The 22,005-nt window shown below is 38.5% G+C and overlaps 1 protein-coding gene across 2 annotated transcripts; it reads left to right on the top strand.

Annotated features, from left to right (window-relative positions):
- Nucleotides 1–26: 26 nt before the first annotated feature.
- Nucleotides 27–19,533, top strand: LOC119795482 (25-hydroxyvitamin D-1 alpha hydroxylase, mitochondrial). 2 transcript variants are annotated; one of them, XM_038303511.1, is made up of 10 exons: nucleotides 27–399; nucleotides 9,129–9,448; nucleotides 12,487–12,677; nucleotides 13,564–13,754; nucleotides 13,937–14,137; nucleotides 14,581–14,744; nucleotides 14,837–15,003; nucleotides 15,095–15,176; nucleotides 16,428–16,625; nucleotides 18,606–19,533. In XM_038303511.1, exons 2-10 carry the CDS (start codon nucleotides 9,221–9,223, stop codon nucleotides 18,717–18,719), a joined length of 1,536 nt encoding a protein of 511 aa, XP_038159439.1. In that variant the 5' UTR covers nucleotides 27–399; nucleotides 9,129–9,220; the 3' UTR covers nucleotides 18,720–19,533. The 2 variants fall into 2 exon arrangements, with proteins under 2 accessions (XP_038159439.1, XP_038159438.1); XM_038303510.1 differs by having other exon boundaries at nucleotides 8,960–9,448.
- Nucleotides 19,534–22,005: the final 2,472 nt, after the last annotated feature.

The following is a 22,005-nucleotide window of genomic DNA, read 5'->3' as shown; positions in this document are numbered from 1 at the left end:
CTAAAGTACCTTGTTTGTTGTTCTTATTCCCTACTCCTGACCAGTTCTACCTTCAAACCTTTGAGCCTGCCTGTTCCTGTTTCGGATTTGTTTGCCTGACCTGCCTTCAGACTCCTGCTGGTTTCTGCCGGTGGACTGAACCTGGAACTGTCTCCTGACTTTGACTTGGATTTTCCCTTCGGAGCTCTGATCTTCTGGCCTGGACTCCTGTTGACCTCTTTTAGACGAGCTTTGCCTTCTGAAAACTCCTTCCTTCCTCCGTCCGCTTAGAGTTTCTCATCAGCCAATTTAGCAGCCTTCTAGGCTTTGGCTCCTCAAACTCTTTTGGCGGCGTCTGTGGGAGATCATCCGGCTGGATTCCACTCCTTCTTCTGGGCAGAGACAGAACTCTAAAACCAGGTTAGTGACTCAGATGTTCGTAATCGTCCTGCGTCAGATTTACATGGTCACTAACCTGATATTTCCCTCTACAGAGATTCCGGCCTTTGACGCCCTACCTGCTGAGTCACAGATCCGACGTCAATTGATAAACGCTTTTTTGAACCACATCTGTCGGTCTGCTTCAAATTCTGGGTCCTTAGTTCTGAGCCTTGAGACTTTTATCTCTTTTGGCATGAAATCCGGCTCAGGGCTCATCTGCTTAACATCAGTGCTTCTTCTTGAAACCATACTAGGATTCAACAGAAGGCCGCTCATACTTAGTCTAGTCTGTTGCTGGTTTCCTTGTGTTTTTCCTCTTCAATGTTGGTGTGAGAGATTGCTGTAAATTCAACAATACAATGCAAGGAAATGTCTACTGTCGCAGCATGCTCATCCAATAAGAACATTTCTTAAAGTCAAGGCCCTTATGCAAACAGTTGGTTACCCTTAGATAACTTTTAAAAAATCTGAATTGAATTGTATCTGTAAAATGCCTTGAGATGATATTTCTTGTGAATTGGCCCTATTTAAATAGACTAAAGAAATTATTGAAGTATTTCAGCTATTATGGGGATTTTCAGTCAAAGTGACAAATACCCCCTTAATAATTCTTCCCTGTCTTGAGCTGAGCTTGAAGCTGAGTAAAGGTGTTTTACTAACTCTATTCATTGATTTCAAATGTAGCGAAGCAAAGCTATTATGATCAATATAATTGCCTCTTTATCTAAATAAAAGCAAACAATGTTGGCTTTAGTTACCTTTTTCTGTCTCTGATTTAAGTGTTGTATTTTTAAAAATAGGATTTGGTCAGAATCTGACACTGCTGCTCCAGATGGGTAGGTTAGACATGAGAGCCAAAGGACACACTTCGTATTTTTCTGGCTGTGGGTAGCTCTGGTGTCCAGGGAGTGACAGGGGAGTACCTGCATAATGGTGCAAGATGTGTGCAAGAAGGTGTGTTATTCCATGGTTCCCTACCCACGCTGTTTGTTGCTCCTTGAAACCGGAGACCCTACTGTGTTTATAGGTGGGTCTGTGTAGGTGTGCAAAGATTAATCAACGTTGGATTTCTAACTATCTCTGATACTGTAAAACTTTTTGCCATATAATAGACAAAACAACTCAGAACAAGAAATAAAACCACCAAGTCAATGCCAGATTGTCTCTGAGCAACCGAAACGCTGTATTAACTGCAGAGGGGGTGCAAGGGCAGACCCCCCAAAACCCCCCTAAACGAGCCTGCTGAGTGAGGAAAAAGTGACAAACGGTCATTCATCTGCACCTGGGAGCACAGAAACACATCTCAATGTGTACAAAGACACTCTTCTCTGACATTCAGGCATGCAGACTGCAGACATGAACTTTAACACACTAGTCTGAGAGTAAAGCCGAACACCCCACCCCCCCACACCCCCATCCCTGGGCACATGGCCAACACAGTATGAGGGAAATACCTCTGCCGCACCCTGAAGCCTGATCTAGAACAAGACCACATCAATGCACCCCAGCACAAGGAGGCCATTATGACAGAGAATTTATGTTTCCTATAATCAGTATTAATGCTGCCATTTCATATGCAGTTGAATGGAAATATGGGATTTATTCAGTCTTTACATGCCTGTAAATTGTTTCTCGCTAAATTAAGGTTTGCAGAGCAAGGAAACATTTTTCACAATTTGCAGTTATAACAAACTTCATTATACTTTATTAGGATTTTATGTGGTAGAACAGCAAAACGTAGTTTATTTACCTAATCATTTAGAGTAATCTAAGGCCGCGTTTCTCAAAGTGTGTGGCGCGACCCACTGGTGGGGAATTGAGACGTGACAGGTGGGGCGCGCCAAGTTCCGGTGTGTGTGTGTGTGACTATAAATGTAGAACGTGTGAGAGCAAACTGTCCTTATAGCTGTATGTTGCCGCTTTTTAGACCAATCAAACCCACAAAGTAATCATTAATAGCCTACATGCAGTCTAATTAAAAGAACATTAGATATGAGAAAAATTTCACCTGGAACTGAAGTGCCAAAATAATGATTGACGTGACGTCGGCATATTATTTGTAACGGAATAAACTTTCGCGCCCCAGTGTTGCCAACTCAGCGACTTTGTCGCTATATTTCAGACCCCTTCAGCGACTCTTTATCAAAAAAGCGACTAGCGACAAATTAGCGACTTTTGGAGACTCTTACGTGAAAGCACGTATCGTTCCTTTTCTTGTCCTCCAGCGGCAGGTGCTGCCGTGGGGCGCCTCCTCCGTCCCAACCCCGTTCTCCCCCGCTATCGCAGGAGTCCCTCTCAGCGCTGCAGAGACACAGCATGTTTACCCTCAGCGTCCAGACTGCAAATAAAGCGCACATGCGCCGGGATTGGCGGCGCAGGTTGATCATAATTAACTGAATTTGAAATATTTTATCTTAAATAAATAGGACCAGTTTATTGAAATGACGTCTGACTCCACCCTGAAGCTCAGGTTTAATGCTCAGACTCATAGTGAATTCTGGTTTGGAGTGGAGAGGGAGTATCCACTCATCGGGCAGAGAGCTGTGTGCATTCTTCTTCCCTTTGCCACATCATATCTCTGTGAGATGGGCTTTTCAACTGTTGCTTCACTGAAAACAAAATACAGATCTCAGCTGAACATTGAGCATGACTTGAGAGTGGCAGTATCAAGCTTGCAACCCCGTTTTGAGAAACTGTGCAATGCAAAACAGGCTCATTGCAGCCACTAATGCAGGGATAAATAGACCTGTATTGCCAGATGGATTTCACTTCTTTTCTTTTATTAACAGATTGCAGAGTGGCACTTTAATTTTTTCTATCATGGGGCTGGATACAAATTTTGACACAGCTGCATTTTTATTTTCTTTATTTTTGAGCTTGCTGTTATTTGATGTAGATAGTTTGTATTTAGATACTACTTGTTACTTCAATAAAATTGGAACATTTTAAGATTGTTGCACATTTCATTAGCATTGTGTTGGGGCGATGGGGACAGGCGGGGCTTGAAAATTCCCCCTTGTCCAAAGTGGGGAATGACAGAAAAAGTTTGAGAACCACTGATCTAAGGTATGTTTTCCCAGCCTCTACAGACTGAACATTTTGCTATTTGTTATTGTAAAAGAGCTCAAGCTCCGGATAGAGCTCATCTATGAATGGTGGTTTTTATATGCTGGGATTGAAGTAGGTCTGGACCTTGACTGGACCGTTCTAACAAATACTGAATAAAAGATGGTTCCCCAGGTGTTTTTTTCATTAAAACGGTAAGCTGAGGGTGATATGCCTTGTTAATTTTCCTCTACATATAGTGTTCTCAATGCAGACCAAGAGGTTAATTTTGATCCCCTCTGACCATGGCAGCTTCTTCAAAGTTTTCTCCTCTACATTGTTTCTAAAACACTGGAAATGGGATCCCCTCTGGTTTGCTTTTAACAAAGCTCTTCTACTTGCCCCTCTTTTACAGAGACCAAATTTGAGGAATTCACAACAAATAACTTATCTGTCAACAGATTTAGCCGCCTGAGCAGTGTAACTCTGTTGCCTCAGCTTTTTAGGTTTGTGAGCATGTTTCAGTACATCTCCACTTATGTCATTGATTTTCAATCTTTAGATTACTGACAGGACAGTGTGGTGTTAGATGTTGAAGGTATAGTATTTTCATAAACACTGCTTTAACTTAACATATTTCCCACTGACCAAAATGCCATGTCTTCACTATTTTTATTTGTATAAGACTTTGAAAACCTTACAGATATTTCTCCAAGCATCACTGCTTGCAAGATTTCAGTTTTTAATGTGAAAAATAACTATGATTCAACAGAGAATAAGACTTAAAAGTATAATCTGAATCATAAGAAGAAAAACATATATTTATAATTTCACGTATTTTACTGCATCAGTTGCATTAGAGATAGTCAACTTGAACTCCTTTTCTCCACTTGCTGGTGCTCCTTAATGAGTCAGGAGGTTTTAAGATATCAGTAACCATACTCTCAGGTTCGATTTGTTTGCAGTTTGTGTTGTGTAAGACCAGAAGTCATCAAGCATTCGATGATCTTGTTCTAAAAAAGTTGTTTATCTGCTCAAGAAATTTCAGAGGTCACCATTTATCTCTTATTCTTTCAGATAACCAAGCATGCATATTTGTCATTATGCAGGTTTCAACGCAAATGTTTCACGCAAACTTGCGTCTTACGTCTTTGCAAAATGTGATGCTGCAGATGTGATCTATGGTGCACATTGCACGTTTGATCTCGACAGCTTTGAATCAGTTTGCATGAGAGATTAGTCAGATTCAAGTGTCTTAAGGTTAAGCACTGCAAACAGTGAGGTCAGATGTGTAAGGATTGTTCTTGTGCGTGAGAAGGATGTTTAGATATCAATTTTGCAGTCCTTTTTCAGAGCAGCAGAAGGTGCCTGCAAGTGTGCAATGACACTACTGTGCAATGTTTTTGTCTCATTCCTCTGTCATGGACTGGCGACCTGTCCAGGGTGTACCCCGCCTCTTGCCCGTAGACAGCTGGAGATAGGCACCAGCAACGCTCGCGAACCCACTTGGGATAAGCGTGTTAGAAAATGGATGGATGGTCTCATTCCTGTGATCGATGCTTCCTGTTCTTTAGATTGATTTCAGCTTCAGTTTATGATATAGATCAACCAGTTATTGAAACTAACATACAGCTGTTTGATACAAAATGCATAACGACAATATCAACTACATCAATCACTCTTAAAATCCAACTTTATATTTCTACATGGCAAATAATTGAGTAAAAAAAAAGAGTAATCATGCATGCTGCTGCTTCTGTGTAATTGAATCATTAATTGAAAGTGGCTTTCAAACCATGTTGTTCCCATTCTGACCAAACAGCAGCCATTGTTTACAGATGAGGGCAGCTAATGTTGTACATGCTTGTTATAGAGTTCACATACCAATGATTCCTGAGTGAATATGTTTCCCTGTGTTTAAATGCCATTGAAATGTTACTTTGGTCTAAACCTGACAAGAAGACACTCATGGGAGGCCAACACCATCTAATGTAGCTTTTAAAGTTTAAATTTGCCAATGCATGACATCATGGTGCTCTGTTTACCTGACATGAGGCTGAACGCAGTGAAAATTTCCCATGACCATACTGTCATGGTTTCATCCTGTCCATTCATGTTAGGATTATCAGGTTAGTGTTACTACAAGTCATTATTTAAGGAAAGCTTCAAAATGGGTTTCTTTCTGATGCACCAGCTCATTTGTATGTACATCCTTTAACACTGCAGCGTAATTTTGTTTGCAGTGTTTCGCATTTAGCAGAGCCAAGCATTGGGGGAAATAGGATTATTCTGTCACAAATTCTACATCAAAAAGAAAACATCAAAGCGGTATGACAACATAAACCTCTTACTAATACGGTTTTATGACACCAAACAGCAGGCTTATGAATTGATGCCAGATCCTCAGCTGACACCAGCTTCTTAGTGTTTCACTGGATACAAGCCATCAAGCTCCATCTTTTTATACTAACCCACTTAGCCATGAATTAAGATTTACACTATATGCATCAATTTATAAATATTTTTATTGCAGTCTTTTGAATTTGGTTTTTAATGTGTCATTCTTATCATGCAGACAGTTTGGTTAAAAGGTTTTCCATCAAAGGAAACCAAGTAGACTGTATTGTGTCATTGATTGATAGAATCAAATCCTCCTGGATTAGCATGTAGCAACAGTAGAAAGTGGTTTTCTTTGTCGTTTATTTCGATTCTCTCTTATCTAGGTATGCATGTAGCGACCGCGGCTGCAGAAATTCCTGTGCAAAATAGTTGTGTCATTGCCTACAAGCAATCATAAAAAATAAAAATCTTTGATAATTTATTAATTGCAGCTTAAAGAGCAAAGGTCTCTCTAATAATTTAGAGTACACAAACCTGTTTTACTATGCACAAGTCACAAATTAACTCCTCTGCCCTGTTTGTGCAAATTGCTATTTGCCTAATACAAACTGCATTGAACCTTACCACTATATAATCTACATAATATCATATTTGTCCTTGCACTGCTCTGAACTACCAAATCAATGCATTTTGCACCATGGTTTTCTCCCACGCTGTTTACATTTGATCACTGCTACACTTTATGAAATGAAAATATTAATTTCACTGCTAAGCTGCTGCTCATTTACTGCCTGAAAGCTGTAGAAAACGAAATTTCATTAAAGTTGTATAAGTCTAAGTCATAACTTCTGTAAGTAGATGAGAGACCCGAGCAGAACGATTAAGAGTCATGAAAATGCTATGAGATCAATCAAACAAAAAAACCTCAGTAATCGAAGTGACTTTTTTTTTTTTTTGCAGTCAGGGTCACCACCTCATCACCACTTGTTTCAGCCTGGACATGCCTTGTTAGCATCATCCATGGCTTGTGGATTGGCCTGCTCTGTCTTAAACTAGAGAAACGCTTCATCTGAGCTTCTTCTTTGAGAAAAATGTCAGTTTGACTGGATGGAAATGCTCCTGAATTGACAAAATGTTTTAAGGGGTGTTTTATTTTTTTTTATAAAAGCCAACAAGTACACCACCTTGGAACCTGTTTCTTATTTATTATTCTCTCTCTCTTAATTTCAGTCCTTATGACTTCCTTTTTACCTAAGGTTGTCATTCAGAACTCTTTTTAAAGTGCTTTATATAAATCAATTATATTTAAATCTAATTCTGTGTAGTTTTATACAATTCTAAGGATGCCTCTATACAGCCTTTGAGCTCTTTCAACTGAACAGTGGTGACTTATTATAAGATATTTAACAGCACCCCTTCCTATTTTCCTACAGGTGTTTTTGTGTGTTTTGGGAGAAAGTTGTTTACACACAAATTTCAGTTACCTTTAACTCTCAGTGTCCGGGTCTAGGATAGATAACTGCAGTTCAAACAGTAAACTGAGCAGAGACAAGCAAAAAATAAATACGACATTAACTAGATTTAAAGTAAGAAGAATGAAAGTGCCTATATGTGTCTTTCTTTGAGTTGAGTGGATCCCAGTTTTAAAGAAGTTAGATCAAGTTTTTTTTTTTTTTTTGCAGTTATTGAGGAATCAAACTTTAGAGACTCTTTTAAAATGTTTACTCCAATGAAGATAGGAGAAGTCCAGATCTAGAGGTCTAGATCCAAGCAATGTCTTTGTTTACTGAGGGGGTAATGGGAGTTTGGCTACCTGGTCCACATATGATACAGTATGTTCTTCTGGAGCAGCCATTTGGCATGTACCTCTGGGTATTTTGTTGGGTTGTTGCTGATGAGGGCAGACCAGTGCTTCGAGCCGTTTCCAGGTCCAGGTTGGACTTCAGGCATCCCTCTTGTCCCGGTTCTGTTCATAATGTTCACAGGCAGGATTTCAAGGTGTAAAGTTTGAGATTAAGGTGGGTTTTTTTGTGAGACCCTGTTACAACGGATTAAATAAGCTTCCTTTATAGGCTGGAGTGGAGTGATTGAGGTGGTAGGATCAAGAGGTCACATTGACACCTCCCTTAGGTGGTTATCTGGGTATGTCTAACTGGGGGGAGACTAAGAGGCAATCTAAGAATTTGCTTGAGTGACAATATTTCCTTTTTTACCCCACACCTATCTTTGTACAACAGCAGGCAATGTGGAGAGGTGTTGTTCTTCAGAGGTAAACTTAAGTCGTTCCATTCAGCTCTTTTAAAACAAAACTTGGAAAAGTGGTCACCTCCTTTGTTTGCATTGCTCATTTCACAAAACATTCAGAAACAACAAAAAGGCTCATTGATCCTTAAATCTCTTTTAATTTTTTTTACGTGTTTTTTGCTATTAGGAATAAAAAATGTTCACACTATTAATTTCTAAACCCGGCTTTTATACACAGCAGACATGCAGTCTAAAGTCCTAATTAGTTTGCAAACCAAGATGCCTGCACTTTAGACATTTAATGTGTCTCAGTTAGATCATATCAATGCCAAGGCACAGCAATCGCCTCATGCAGCGTGCAGCTGTGGCCTCATGCTTTCATCATGTCCTGCACCACTTTGTCATTCCTGAAACCTACAGTCAGTGCACTGCTTTTCTCTGAAACTGAGTGATCTAAGTTTTCTAGTTAATCAAATGTCAGAGCGGATCCTGATTACAGGACCCCTGGGCCAGTTACTTCACCATCCACAGACATTTGTACTTTGGACAAATTCCAGTACAGATGAATTGGGGTCAAGATTTTCTCCCTCTCAATAAAATCCAACAGGTTGATCCAAGGGTAGGCATAATAAGCACAACCAACACTGGAATCCTAATTAATTTCTTTTGTTTTACACATTAGAGTTGTGTAGAACGTATAGCAAAATGTAATAGGATAAGAGGCAGAGCATTTATTATAGGAAAATACACCTGATTTCAGTCTTTTAGGACATTTTGACCTAACAATGGCCTTGGAAGGAGGGTGGGTCACCAGAACCCTATCGATTTTTAGAATTATTGGAGAACAAAGTGCCTCCCAGGCGTAGAGATAAACCTAAGTGATTTTAGAAGTCATGCATTATTTATTCAGGTCTTCCACGTGTGCTGTTTCTGGGCTGGTCTGACTTCAGCTCTCTGATTGGACACACCTTCTTCTCAGCAGCAGTCCCCATCCAAGCGGGGCGGGACCAGGCCGGCCTTCACACCCATGATTGGTCCAAATTAAGAACATTTTGCAGCTTTTTCTGCTTGGCTTCCAGGAGCACTTTGTGCGTTATAAATACAGCCTGCAGCCGCGGAAGCAAAATGAGCATTAACACCCGAGGGATCGGCGAACAGTCTCCAGCGCTCCATGATCTTTGTGAGGAGGATGCTGCAGCAAGCGCTTCGAGTGTCCGTCCGCAACGCCTTCCCTCTGGTCAAGTGGATGGAGAGGTGGGCTGAGGGCGCAGCTGCGCCTCAGCTGGGGAGCCCGCTGCAGGCGGTGAAGACCCTGGACGACATGCCGGGGCCCACCGCTGCAAGCTTCGCCTGGGACCTGTTTGCCAGGGGTGGTCTGTCCCGGCTGCATGAGTTACAGGTAAGGGGGGAGAGAAGAATGACGTTCATGCAAAGGTGGTTCTGGCTCAAAAGGTGCACCAGGAGAATCCCTCCTTCATCCTCCAGCACACTCAGGGATTACTCTGCATCTTAAATTTGACCAAATTATTTGGTGTAATAGTTTCATTCACCCAAAATTATATTTAAAACTGATGAACATGGCCAGGTGTTAAGGCTGGATGATATTGGCCAAAACTTTATCACAATACCATCTATTTCTTCATTTTATATTGGTACAAACAAAAACTCTCAAGAAGCCTGTATGAACTTATGACATTTATTTTACAATGTTTATAAAACTAATCCAATATAGCAGAAATATTTTCTTTAAAAATCAGACCACGTAAAATGACAAATGCTGCAACCAGAGCCTGTAATGTATACTGAAATATCAAAAAATATCATATTACTGTTGGTGAATAGAATTATATTCATGAGTATATTACCATCTTTTGCTTTTTTTGTTTATACTTTATCTTATAATGGATTTTGGAAGAAATACAGATTAATAACCTCAGCAGAGCTTAACTTAGACTTAGACAGATTTTATTTGTCATTTTGTTTACGCAAGTGTAAAACAAAAAGAAATTTCGTTTGGAACAGCTCTCTGGACAATTTCATCTTTCTTTTTAAAGTGCAGCCTTAAAAAAAATATATATATATATATAAAAAACTGTAAATTTACAGTTTTAATCTTTTAAAGATGCTGATGAGGGAATTAAACCATTTGATGCAGGTGTATTGGAGAAGGGATGTGTCTGTGGCTTTCAAAGATTGGACTCAGGTCCCCCTGCTGAGAATAATTTAGTTTGAGCTAAAATTGAGGTATTTGAAGCATGAAAACAAGCTTATAATATGAAATAACCCCCCTTTTTAACTAAACATTACAGATCCCATTTAAGCTGCCAAAAAAAAAAAAAAAAAAACATTTATTGAATATTTACTTAGAGTATTTTTCTTTTTAGTATTCCTGGTGCTCCCTGGGTAATGTTGACCTTTGCAGTGAACAATATTGCTTATATTTAAAACTGACAGTAGTTGAAATCATAGTCTAAATGCAACTTAGTCATCTGGTGTAATTTTATTGTGGTTTGGTTCAACAAAATGATAAGTAGATTAGTTAACTGAAGGAGTGGGTCATGGAGGAGTGCATTTCTGAAACCCTTACAACTTTTTTTTAAGGCTCTGTTTAAAATATATTTATTTTTGAAGCTGAGCTGCACCATTCATATGTTGGATATCAAAATGTCAAAAAAATTTAGTTGAATACTTAGAAAATCTGGAATTTTTTTGTCCATTTCTGTAAGAACAATAAAACTATGGATTTCAATCTTTTTGGACTAGAGATGCTGAATGCCTTGCATTTCATCTGATATGGGAAAAGAAACAATGCTTAAAGTCCTGTGCTTTGATGCAGAAATAGGATAGATCCTGTAAGCCTGCTTATTTCTGTTAGTTAAAGCTTCTAAATGGATCCAAAATATTTAAAAATCAAAAATGTATTGAATGAAGTTTATTCATTCATCCATCCATCCATTTTCTGTCCTGCTTATTCCTGCTGGGTTCGCCAGGGTGCCTAGCTCCAGCTGTCTATGGGCGACAGGCGGGGCACACCATGGGCAGGTTGCCAAAAAATCATTCACACACTTTTTTTTTTTTTTTTGGGAGAACTGTGAGAGGAAACTGGAGTACCCAGAGAGAACCCACACAAGCTCAGGGAGAACATGCAAACTCTATGCAGAAAGACCCCAGGCCGGGAATCAAACCCGGAACCTTCTTGCTGCAAGGTGGCAGTGCTACCCACTGTTCAGCAAGTTTATTTAAATTAAATTTAAAGTTGAAAGAAAACCTAAAGTGGTTTTAGCCATAAGACACAAAAACCAGGCCTTTACAATAATTAATAAATCAATAAAACGCATAATAAATTGAAATGAGCTCAATCATTTGTTTGCATACTTATTTTTCCATGTTTTCCTCTCTTTCAACTAAAGAGTCTGGATGAGAGAGTGTTTAACTATGCTGAATCTGTCTCCCCTAGTCATTTCTTCAGCATAGCTATTATACTAGAGCCTTGTGTCAGATGAGTATAAAGCCAGAGCAATGCTAACTGAAATTTTGAGAAACTGAGATGGAATTGGTTTCAAAGCAAAACGCAACAGGTGCAGTATGGGATCACTCTGGATTTAAACCTGAATAACAATATTATTATTTATTGCAATAATTTCTGGGACCATTGCTCCTCCGGCTAAAATGTATTATCCTTACAGCCCTACACGCAGATGCACTTTTATTTGAAACAGTTTCATCTTGATATACCTTTTCGGAAAACTGAAATTCTGAACAGGAAGTGTTTTATCCTTCATCAAAGTAGTAATTGTGAAATAATTTCTGCAATGAGGGACTCAAACTGTCATTCACTTCCACACAGATTAAGCCTCACAGAGATTTTTATAATTGCCCCACCTATACAAAACAACTTATATAGGTCTAAAAGGTTTTCATTTCTATAAATGTACAGGTGTGCTTTAAAGTTTACATACCCTTCCATTAAACACAGAAAGAAGCATATATTGATCAGATAATTAAATATTTATATTATTCAGATATCAGAAGCTTATTTGCTCCTTATTCAACTCCTTTATCAAAATTACTATGCATTTAGACTGTTTGGGTACTGGGGCCAAGCAATGGTATTGCTCAAACTAGCCCACCCTTGGTCCTGACCCAGGACTCTCCTGATTGTTCTAAAATAAATTTTTATTCCAAGCTGTGAAACGTGTTCTTCTGCAAAGCGCTTCTTAACACAGAATTATGCCAAAGACGCCATGCATTTTTTAAATACAAGCTATTTAATCTTAGCCCCCTCCTTTTTTTTTTTTCACTAAAGTCCCCCAGGCATCCAATTTTATGCACTGCTTTAATCTAAGAGGGACTGCAAATCAAAAGAGCGCATTAAGAGAAGACGACAATTATCTCATAGCCTGCAGGCTTTTTTATACACCTCTCTCTTTTTCCCAGATGGAAGGAGTTCAACGCTATGGCCCTATGTGGAAAGCGAGCTTTGGCCCCATCCTGACGGTTCATGTGGCAGATCCGGCCCTTATAGAGCAGGTGCTGAGGCAGGAGGGCCAGCACCCAATGCGATCAGACCTGTCATCCTGGAAGGACTACAGAAAGCTCAGAGGACATCACTTTGGACTATTGACAGCGTGAGTGTTGCAGCTTTTGCAGTCTCACTTTTCTACCTCTTGTAAACACCAATGCTTCCAGTTAAATTTTACTTTGAATAAAATTAGTGGCTGCTTTGTACCAATCAAAGCAGCTAGGTATAATTTATTGGAGAAAAGTTGATCAGTGTAAAAAAAAAAAAAAAAAAAAAAAAAAAAAAAAAAAAAAAAAAAAAAAAAAAAAAAAAAAGTGCTTGTTGCAGGAAGAAGTAGTAGTAAATCACAGATATCCTTTTTATTTAGGCTTCATAGGGATCTAAAAAAAGATGGAAATGGTTCCTACAGAGGATTGTTAATGTACTGCATCATGATAATATTTTATTTCCCTCAAATTTTTGGGTAATATCCATTTTAGGAAAGGAACCCCAGAGCAGGAGGACAGTACCGCCATTATTACGATCTAAAATAGAAGTTTGTTAATTCAGCTGAAATTTTTCATCTTTTTCTTTAAACTCCTACTATTTCTAATCTTAAGACAATTTCCAGTTTTGATTTAAATTCAAATTTTAAGCATCATTTCATAAAAGACCCCCTAGAGATTTTCCTTGTTTACTTGATCGTCTATATTTTTGCCTAAAAGGTTTTGTCCAACTAAGAAAAAAAGTCCACACCTGTAGTTTTGAAGGAAACTTAAAACTTAGTTCCAAAGACTTATTACCTGTGGTTTATCTGCTCCCCTGACGACTTCTTGCACAGTACTCTTGCATATCAGACCCAACTAAGATTAACAAACTGGACTCATGCAAGAATCCTATTCTCTATGCCCCACATAGAACAACATCCATTTTAAGCAAAATTAGGCCCACATACACATACTTAGCTGGATGTTATCCTTATGTCAATATTAATGGTGTCTTTATGCCTTCAGTGAAGGGGAGGAGTGGCAGGCGGTGAGAAGTCTCCTAGGGAAGCACATGCTGCGGCCGAAGGCTGTGGAAGTCTACGACACAACCCTAAACGGCGTCGTCAACGATTTGATTGCCAAACTTCGCCTTCGCCGGTCTCCCCAAGGCCTCATTACCGACATCACCAGCGAGTTCTACCGCTTCGGCCTTGAGGGTAAGGTCTCCCCCTCTGTTAGAGGGAGAAATGAACTACCATCCCTGACCATTAAACCCACATAGATGTTGCAGTCATGGGGTGAATGTTTAAATAAAAGAAGCTAAATACCTGCAAGGTTATATAGATATAGTTAATGTAGACTGAGCTAATTCAATCTTTTTTCTCTCCCTCTCTTTTAGGTATCTCCTCAGTGCTGTTTGAGTCCAGAATCGGGTGCCTGGACACATTAATTCCCGAGGAGACAGAGCGTTTCATCCAGTCCATCAACACCATGTTTGTGATGACTCTCCTCACCATGGCCATGCCCAGCTGGCTCCACCAGCTGTTCCCTAAACCCTGGAAAATATTTTGCCAGTGCTGGGATTACATGTTTGAATTTGGTAGGTGAGGCAAATAGAGGAACTAATCTTAACCAAGAGCCTTTTGAATATTCCTTTAAAACAATCTAACAGCTAAGAGGCTTGAACTGATTCTTGAGGATATTGTAAAGAAGGATCTAGATAAGCTTCAGCTTGAAGGGGAAAACATAAGCAAATACTTAAGTACAACATTGTGTGTGTTGTTCTTCCCAACTCCTATTGGCTGTTGAAGACTTGCACGGGACTTATGTAGAGCTGGGGGATCAAACTTTTTTTTGGAAATAATCACCCTAGATCAAGAGTTGACCGATTAAAGTCTTAAACCCTCACGAACTACAAGATCATCTACCCTGAATTTCCAGTCAGTGTGTGTTTTCAGGATCACTTTATCTGACGTGCTAGAGAAACTTTAGTAAATCCACCATACCCTTGCCTTAACTGCTTTCGTGTCCTTTCTTTTGCAGCCAAAGGTCACATCGACCAGCGCTTGACAGAAGAGGCTGAGAAGATTGCCAGAGGGGAGAAGGTGGAGGGCCGATATCTCACCTACTTCCTTTCTCAGACAGGGTTACCCATGAAGACTGTCTACAGCAATGTCACAGAGCTGCTTCTTGCCGGTGTCGACACGGTAAGACCGTTTTTTTTTTCCTTCCTGTTTTTTGTTTCTCTCTCTCTTATTCCAGACGTAGTCTTTAACAGCCCTGCTTATTTTGGTCTCAGATCTCTAGCACTATGTCATGGACTCTGTATGAGCTGTCCCGGCACCCAGAGATCCAGGCTGCACTCAGGGAGGAAGTTTTGACCGTTCTGGATGGTCGGACAGTACCAGACGCCACTGACGTGGCTCGCATGCCTCTCCTCAAGGCCACAGTCAAGGAGGTGCTCAGGTATACCACAGTTTTACCGATTTATATACTGATAATATTCCTTGTAAATTCCCTTGTTCTGACGTTGTTTTGTTTGTTTTTGTTTTTTCAGGCTATATCCAGTTATTCCTGCTAACGCTCGCGTCATTGCAGAAAAGGACATCCAGGTTGGAGGCTACCTAATTCCTAAAAATGTGAGTCACAATACAACATCTCCCATGAAATCCAATGTGAAGATACCTTTAGTGTTTAAACAAACTGGTTTAGCATCAGATCCACAAAGAGCAGAGTTCTGCAACTTTTAGATGCTTCCCCAGGTGACCGTTATCACAGATCCTTCCTCCCAGCAGCTGTAAGACTTTATAACCATCACTGTTCCCAACAACTTCAAAAAGTTGTTACATTCATTCTGATTTTGCAGTTTCTACCTTAGTCAGTTAAATAACATACTGCTGTCATTTTGCACATCCCTGATGTTGCTATTTTCCACCATCCATTACTGTAAAAATGTCCATAGCTGTATATTGATTATTTATTCTCCAGGTTCACAGTGTTTTTATTGTTAAAACACTTTACAGTACAGTAGTACAGTACAGTAACTCTTCACTATTATGTTCTTATAAATTTTTCTAAGGTCCACATTAGTGTGGCCATTTTTTCTATGATCTTTTTGCTGCTTTAAAACAGCAGAATTTCCCCATTGTGGGACAATAAAGGAATTTTCTTCTCTATTTTATTTTGTTCTAGTACAATACAAATGAACTAGAAATATGAAAGGCCTCCTCAGCAATCTGTCCACCTCTACAAAGTCCTGATAATGACCCAAACATTTAATTTAGGTGTGTTTAAGCATTAAAAAAAGTTGCATTAGTCTGCAACTGGAATAGAAGGACCCTAGATTAGATCCAAAGGGGGCAGTTCAGCTCCTAATGTACCAGCGTTCTGCATTTATTTGATTAAACCAGGTGTGTCAAACTGGTTCCAGAAAGGGCTGTGTAGCTGCAGGTTTTCTTTCCAACCAACCAATAGCACACCAGACTCCAGTCATCTCATCAAGTGAGTTTAGTATTAACCTGATGACTCTCATTACCTCAACTTGGTGACTAATTTTATCAAGCTTCATGATCGAAATTGAAACAAGCAGGATAGTGACTCTTTATGGACTGGAGCTGCACATCCTGAGCTAATTCCACTTCATTGCCACAAAAACAGGGAATATTTTACATGCACTGAAGAACTTCATGCCTAATATGAAAACTCCAACAGTAACTATAGGAATGTGATGATCTTCTGAATCTTGATGTAGATGACATTAATTGTATCACCACCTGCTGACAGAGCTACTGGACAGAGTAGGAAAAAAAAATCTGTTTTTAGAGAATATCCTGCGTGATCTCACCTTCTACCATTTATTATGCATCTGACTGTATCTTCTTCTCCTCCAGACCTTGATCACCCTGTGCCAGTTTGCTACGTCACGCGACCCGGCCGTGTTTTCGAATCCAGATGATTTCCATCCCCATCGTTGGTTCAACAAAGATGAGGCTCATCACCCGTATGCCTCGGTTCCCTTCGGCGTAGGAAAACGCAGCTGCATAGGTCGCCGAATTGCTGAGCTGGAGCTTTACCTCGCTCTTTCACGGGTAATTTAGCTTAGCTTGTTCCAGTGTTTTCCCTGCATTAATGATAGGTGACTTGTTGTGACTCTGTGACCTGTTAAGGTCCTCTCTTGCACAAAGCTTTAAAGGTCCTTTTTTTTGGGGGGGGGTTCGCTGGCTGAGTTCTATATATGCCATAAATCAGGCATCTTCAATTGCAGTCCTTGAGGTCTCATCTCTGGGACTTTTTAGATGTGTCTCTAATACACACAGGATTCTGTGACTGTTTACTTGAAAAGATCTTCTGCCATTTCACTCAGGTGTGGAAACAGAGACATTAAGCATTCAGAGATGAGTTTCAGCACAAGAAAACCAGTGGTGTCCAAAGTACTTAACAGTAGTACTTGATTAAAATCATTGAGTCAAATCTTACTAAACTACAAGTAAAAGTTACTCTGTCAAACATCTACTCAAGTTAAAGTATTTAATTATTGACTTTTAAAAATGCTTCCTCAAAATGTGCTGGAGTAGAAATTGCAAGATTTGATTAAAATGTACTTAATTACTTTCCAACACTGAAGAAAAACTAGCTGACAATACTTCAGTCCGTTTCTAACAGCAGTTTTACTATCATTGCCTATCATCAAGTCTATAGTATGGTGTAATGCTTCAGTTTTTCTTTGACTTATTTTATGGGAGCAGGTAAACTATGCTAAGTTGCATTAAAGCGTCTCTTTTGGCTCTGCCTTTAAAAGCCTTTCAAGCTGCTATAGCTGTTTGTGGAATATGGACTGAAAGCTTATTGAACTCCCATCTGCTCATTTCTGCAGGGAGTTTTTTTTCCTCCAATCTAGTGTAAAAATGATTGTGCTAAAGCTGCTTGCTAGATGCTTACTTCAATTAACTGTCATCTGTTGAAAAGTTATTATAAATGTTACAGAAAAGCTTTATATAGCTTCTATGCTAAAAGCTGTTCAGACACTGAAGCAGAGGCTGTAAGATGATTTTTAGATAATCAATTTGTTTTTTCAAATCATGCTTATCTGTAATTTGATAATAGTTAATCTGAGCCAACCAAATTACATTAGGTGTACCTCAGGGCTCCTTTCTAAGGCAACCTTCAGTTAACATTATAACTTTTCTTTTCTATAGGCTATTCATTATTACAATCCAATTCTAATACACTTGATCAATCCCAAAGTTAATCATTTTTAATTTCCATACATGTTTTACCTATGGAAATTATAATTCAGTTTTTTTTTCCATTCTGTTGCTATATCAATTTGGGCTGATAATATAACAAGAGGCAGCAAAGTTTATTGGCAGGTTTTGTTGAAAATAACGAATAGTCAGTAAAAATATACAGCAATATTTTATATCCGTGTCATAATAAAACAACCTCTACATATACAACAATATCCGTGCAGGGTAATAGACTACTTTATATCATGGTGTCACTGTGGGACCAGAGTCCATTGCTGTCATGGAGTCAGTTTTTTTCTTTTTTTTTTTGTACCATCAACTTTAGGTAGACAGTCAGTTTATTTGATCCCAGATTTTAAAGGTTAAAGATTGGGAACTGAGAACTAAATCATGAAACAGTGGACCAGGAAAATGGTTCATATCTCCCCAGGTCTAAAATCGATACCCTGGCTTATCTTCAGCAGCAGTAGGTGTTGCAATATTCTAAAGTTTTGTAATAGTTCATTATCAGCTTTTTTCTGCTAGGTTTATTTCTGAGTTTTTAGTGGACCATTTTTCTCTGGTTGCCTAATTAAGTTTTTTTTTTTTTTTTTATGATTTTTTCCTATTTGTTGACCTGTGTTAACTCTGTTTGACAGAAAATAATAAAAAATTAACTACAATTAGAGGATTTAAGTAATTAGACAAATCTCCTTTCTAATGAATGAACTGGATATATTCCAGGGATTTCCCCGTGACTGCCCAGGACTTGCTTGCTTGTTTCTGTACTTATTTCGAGTCACTCTGTTCCTAATCCGCATATTCTGTTCCTGCTCCCTTTAGATCCTGACCGAGTTTGAGGTGAAACCGGATCCTGAGGGTGTTTCTGTGAAGCCGATGACTCGGACTCTCCTGGTTCCTGAAAATGCCATCAACCTGCAGTTTGTTGAACGATGAACTTCTCTTCTGATCCCGACGAGTGAACGTGAGCTGTCCCCTCGCCATCCAAGCTGCCCTTTACTCGGGCCGTGTGGGGAGGACAGGCTGCTCAGGCGCAGCGCTTCGTGTCAGAGCGGGTCTTCGACCTTTGGCACAGTCTGGAGCAAAGCCCGCCTAACCTGAAGCCTGGTGCACGTCGGCCGGCACATAGCAAAGAAGAGGGCTTAACTGGCTTAGGGTTAGCAGCACATTTTGTGCTGAGAAAGATATGAAAGAGCAAACGGAAGCTTTATGTCTGCACTGTTTCTACAGAAAAATCTTTAGATGTCTAAAGTTGGACTTAAATGCTATCAGTTCAGGTTACATTTTTAAGAATGTGAGCTGTGCTCATCATAGATAATTTTCCCCAAATCTTGTAACACTTTTTTTTTTTAAGTCCAATTGGAAAATCTTGCACTATTCAGCACATATGGAGAAGAGTTTACTGCGTGCCTATTAGACAAATGTTTTATTATGAAACATTGCAGCTGACTGTATTGCAGTAAATGATGGTTGATATACTAGGACCATTACTCTTCTTTCTGTCAGGGAGGATGTTCTAAAAGGCAGCTATATAGAATATACCTGTGTAATGTTGCAGAATTCATAGGCAGAATGTCTTCATGCAGCAATTACATTGCATCAGTGCAACTGAATGATTTGTTTCAAGTTCTTTATTTTGTTACCGATATCACATTATTCTGCAAAACCACATGGATCTTACCATGGTATTTATTATGTTAAAAAAAGCCTGGTGCTGCTACTGTAAATGTAAATAAAATCTTTAAAAATAGTCTTGTTCCTGCTTTCTGTGTATATTTGGTTGTGTTGGATATTTAAAATAGAAAGTTCATTTATTTCAGCCAGTGGATTTGCTAAGTGAAACATATAGCTTATTTAGATGGATGTTTTTTGACCTTCTTTTTATTCTTATAGCCAATTAAATATGATATTTAAGTGTAGAATATTTTAATATATAAATATGGTTTTAATGAAATATGTATTACCCTTGTTAAGGTTGTTTACAAAACACTGAATCTGACACTCGAGCCTTATGGAAGCACATATTCTAATTAATTAAATCATAAGTATAGTATTTGAGTGTATGTATCTGCAGCTGATTAAGTTATAAGCCCTTTATAAATTTTTTTGATTGTCCTCAAGAAAAAAGCAGATAAACAACCAAATATAAATAAAATAGCAGACGTTTTGGGGAAAAACGTGCTTACAAGGAGCAGTTTTGTAAGTTTTGTGCAAAAGTGAAACATTTCAAGGTATTTTCAAATGAACTGAAGAGAGGTAATTGTGTGAAATGAGAATGATGCGCTCAGAAGAGTTGAAAAATGTGCCATGCATTTTTATTGCCCTTTCAAATTAAAAGCTGAAATATTTTCCCAGTTTTCTATTTCAAACCTGCTCAGGTTTAATGAGATGGGTAAAGATTCAGGGAAGTGTCTCAGATTTACATCTGGAATTTGACTAGATCATAACCCATTCCTTGTTAGTTCAGCATGTATGTTTAATGCTTTGTAAACCAAAAATTTTCTCTTGTCATGGTCCCTGATCTGACCAAAACAAAAGCTGTTCTAATTATATATATATATATATATATATATATATAATTTTATTTTATTTTATTTTTTTACAAATTATAATAGTTCTAATGTTGGTTTCATTTTTGTTGGTTTTGTCTGCGAAAGGCGCTTGTTAAATAAACTTTACACACTTACATTTTGCAGAGGATTACTTTAAATGGAAGTCCTCTTAACCATTTTTCTGTAAAGACCAAATTCTTAGAGGGCAAGCTGAATATGCTGCTCTATGCATCTCCACGGGTCGCATGGGCTCTGCACTGCTTTTCTTATAAATGTTTTTCTTCCTAAACCTATCCATACCAGTAGGCAGTCATCTCGTGGTACATTTGCAGTTTTTATTAGTATTTTTTTTTGGGATGAGGGAATACGATGTGCTATGTGAGATGTTAAAATGGTTTGGAGGACTTCAAAGCCATTTGCAAACTTCTCCACACTTTTCTCCATGACCTGCCTGCTGTGTTTATTGAATTCACAACGCTCCTTGGTCACTGATGTTTTCTAATGAATCGCTGAGAACAGCTGGGCTTATACTGGTTATACATTACACACAGATGGTGTGTTTACTAATAAGGCAACTTGCAAAAGCAATTGGTTTATTTTCTGGTAGCATTTAAAGAGGGTTGAATACAAACTTTTCAGAGCTATTTCAGATCTAGAAAGGATATTTACTCAACCTCGTATCTTTTGGAAGTAAAGTTTTGTGTATTCAGTATCTCCTCTGAACTCACATCACATTTCAAAAGAAAGAATAGAACCCCAAAAAGATTCAATACTAATTTTTTCTCTTAGGCTTCAAATAAAAAGACTTCTGACTATATTTTGAATGTTGGATGTACGTTATCTTTGGATGTTGTTATAAAATCTGCAAATAAGGTTAGCAAAGTCTAAACAAAACATTTTAAATGAGTTAATCAAATCCACTGGGGGAAAAAACAACAAAAACAAATGAATAAGACAAATACAAGCCATATATTTCAACCTCTTTTCACGGATTACAGTAAAACTATTCATAAAAAAATATATATATAGGCTATGAAGTATTACATCCCTCTTCAAAGAAATGCTTGTCATTTTTAACCATGCAAATTAAAATTCAGCTTTTTCCAAATTGTAGCGATATCAGCTTGAGTTGAAAGTGTCACAGTAGGCAGCAAACACTATACTGTAGCTTCCAATAGTCAGTGCAAGTTTTTACAAAAAAAAAAACACTGCAGTGAAAAAAAAAGGTTCAGTGCACTGAAAATAAGGGATCTTCTTTATTTTTGCGAAATGTTTTTAATTAGGAAGAATATAGATAACTTTGGTCTTCTTCTGTTCTAAACCAACATTTCAGACAGGATAATATAGATTGAATTGAAATTGTGTCCTGCATATGCAGCTAAATGCTTCATGATTCACGGCATTAAAATGGAATAAAAGTTAAAACATAATCAACATGTAAATTTAGAACCTAATAAGGGGGGGAAAGATGGGAATCTCTTGCGTCCCACAGTCTTATCCATTATCTGCAATATTTTCCAGCTCTCTGTCTTCATTGATGTCGCCAGCAGTGACTTTCTATAAATGAACTGGGCTCCAACTGAGAAGATTCCCTCTGTGCTTTTAATTTTCCCTCTGTGGTTGCAGCTTTTTTATCATGTCTTTATCAGTTTATATAGAAGTTTTTATAT

This window comes from Cyprinodon tularosa, unplaced genomic scaffold (genome assembly GCF_016077235.1).
Source record: "Cyprinodon tularosa strain WSP-4 unplaced genomic scaffold, ASM1607723v1 ctg512, whole genome shotgun sequence".
NCBI classification, from domain to species: Eukaryota; Metazoa; Chordata; class Actinopteri; order Cyprinodontiformes; family Cyprinodontidae; genus Cyprinodon; species Cyprinodon tularosa.
The sequence above is the reverse complement of the archived record's forward strand: the minus strand, read 5'-3'. Positions and strand labels throughout refer to the sequence as shown.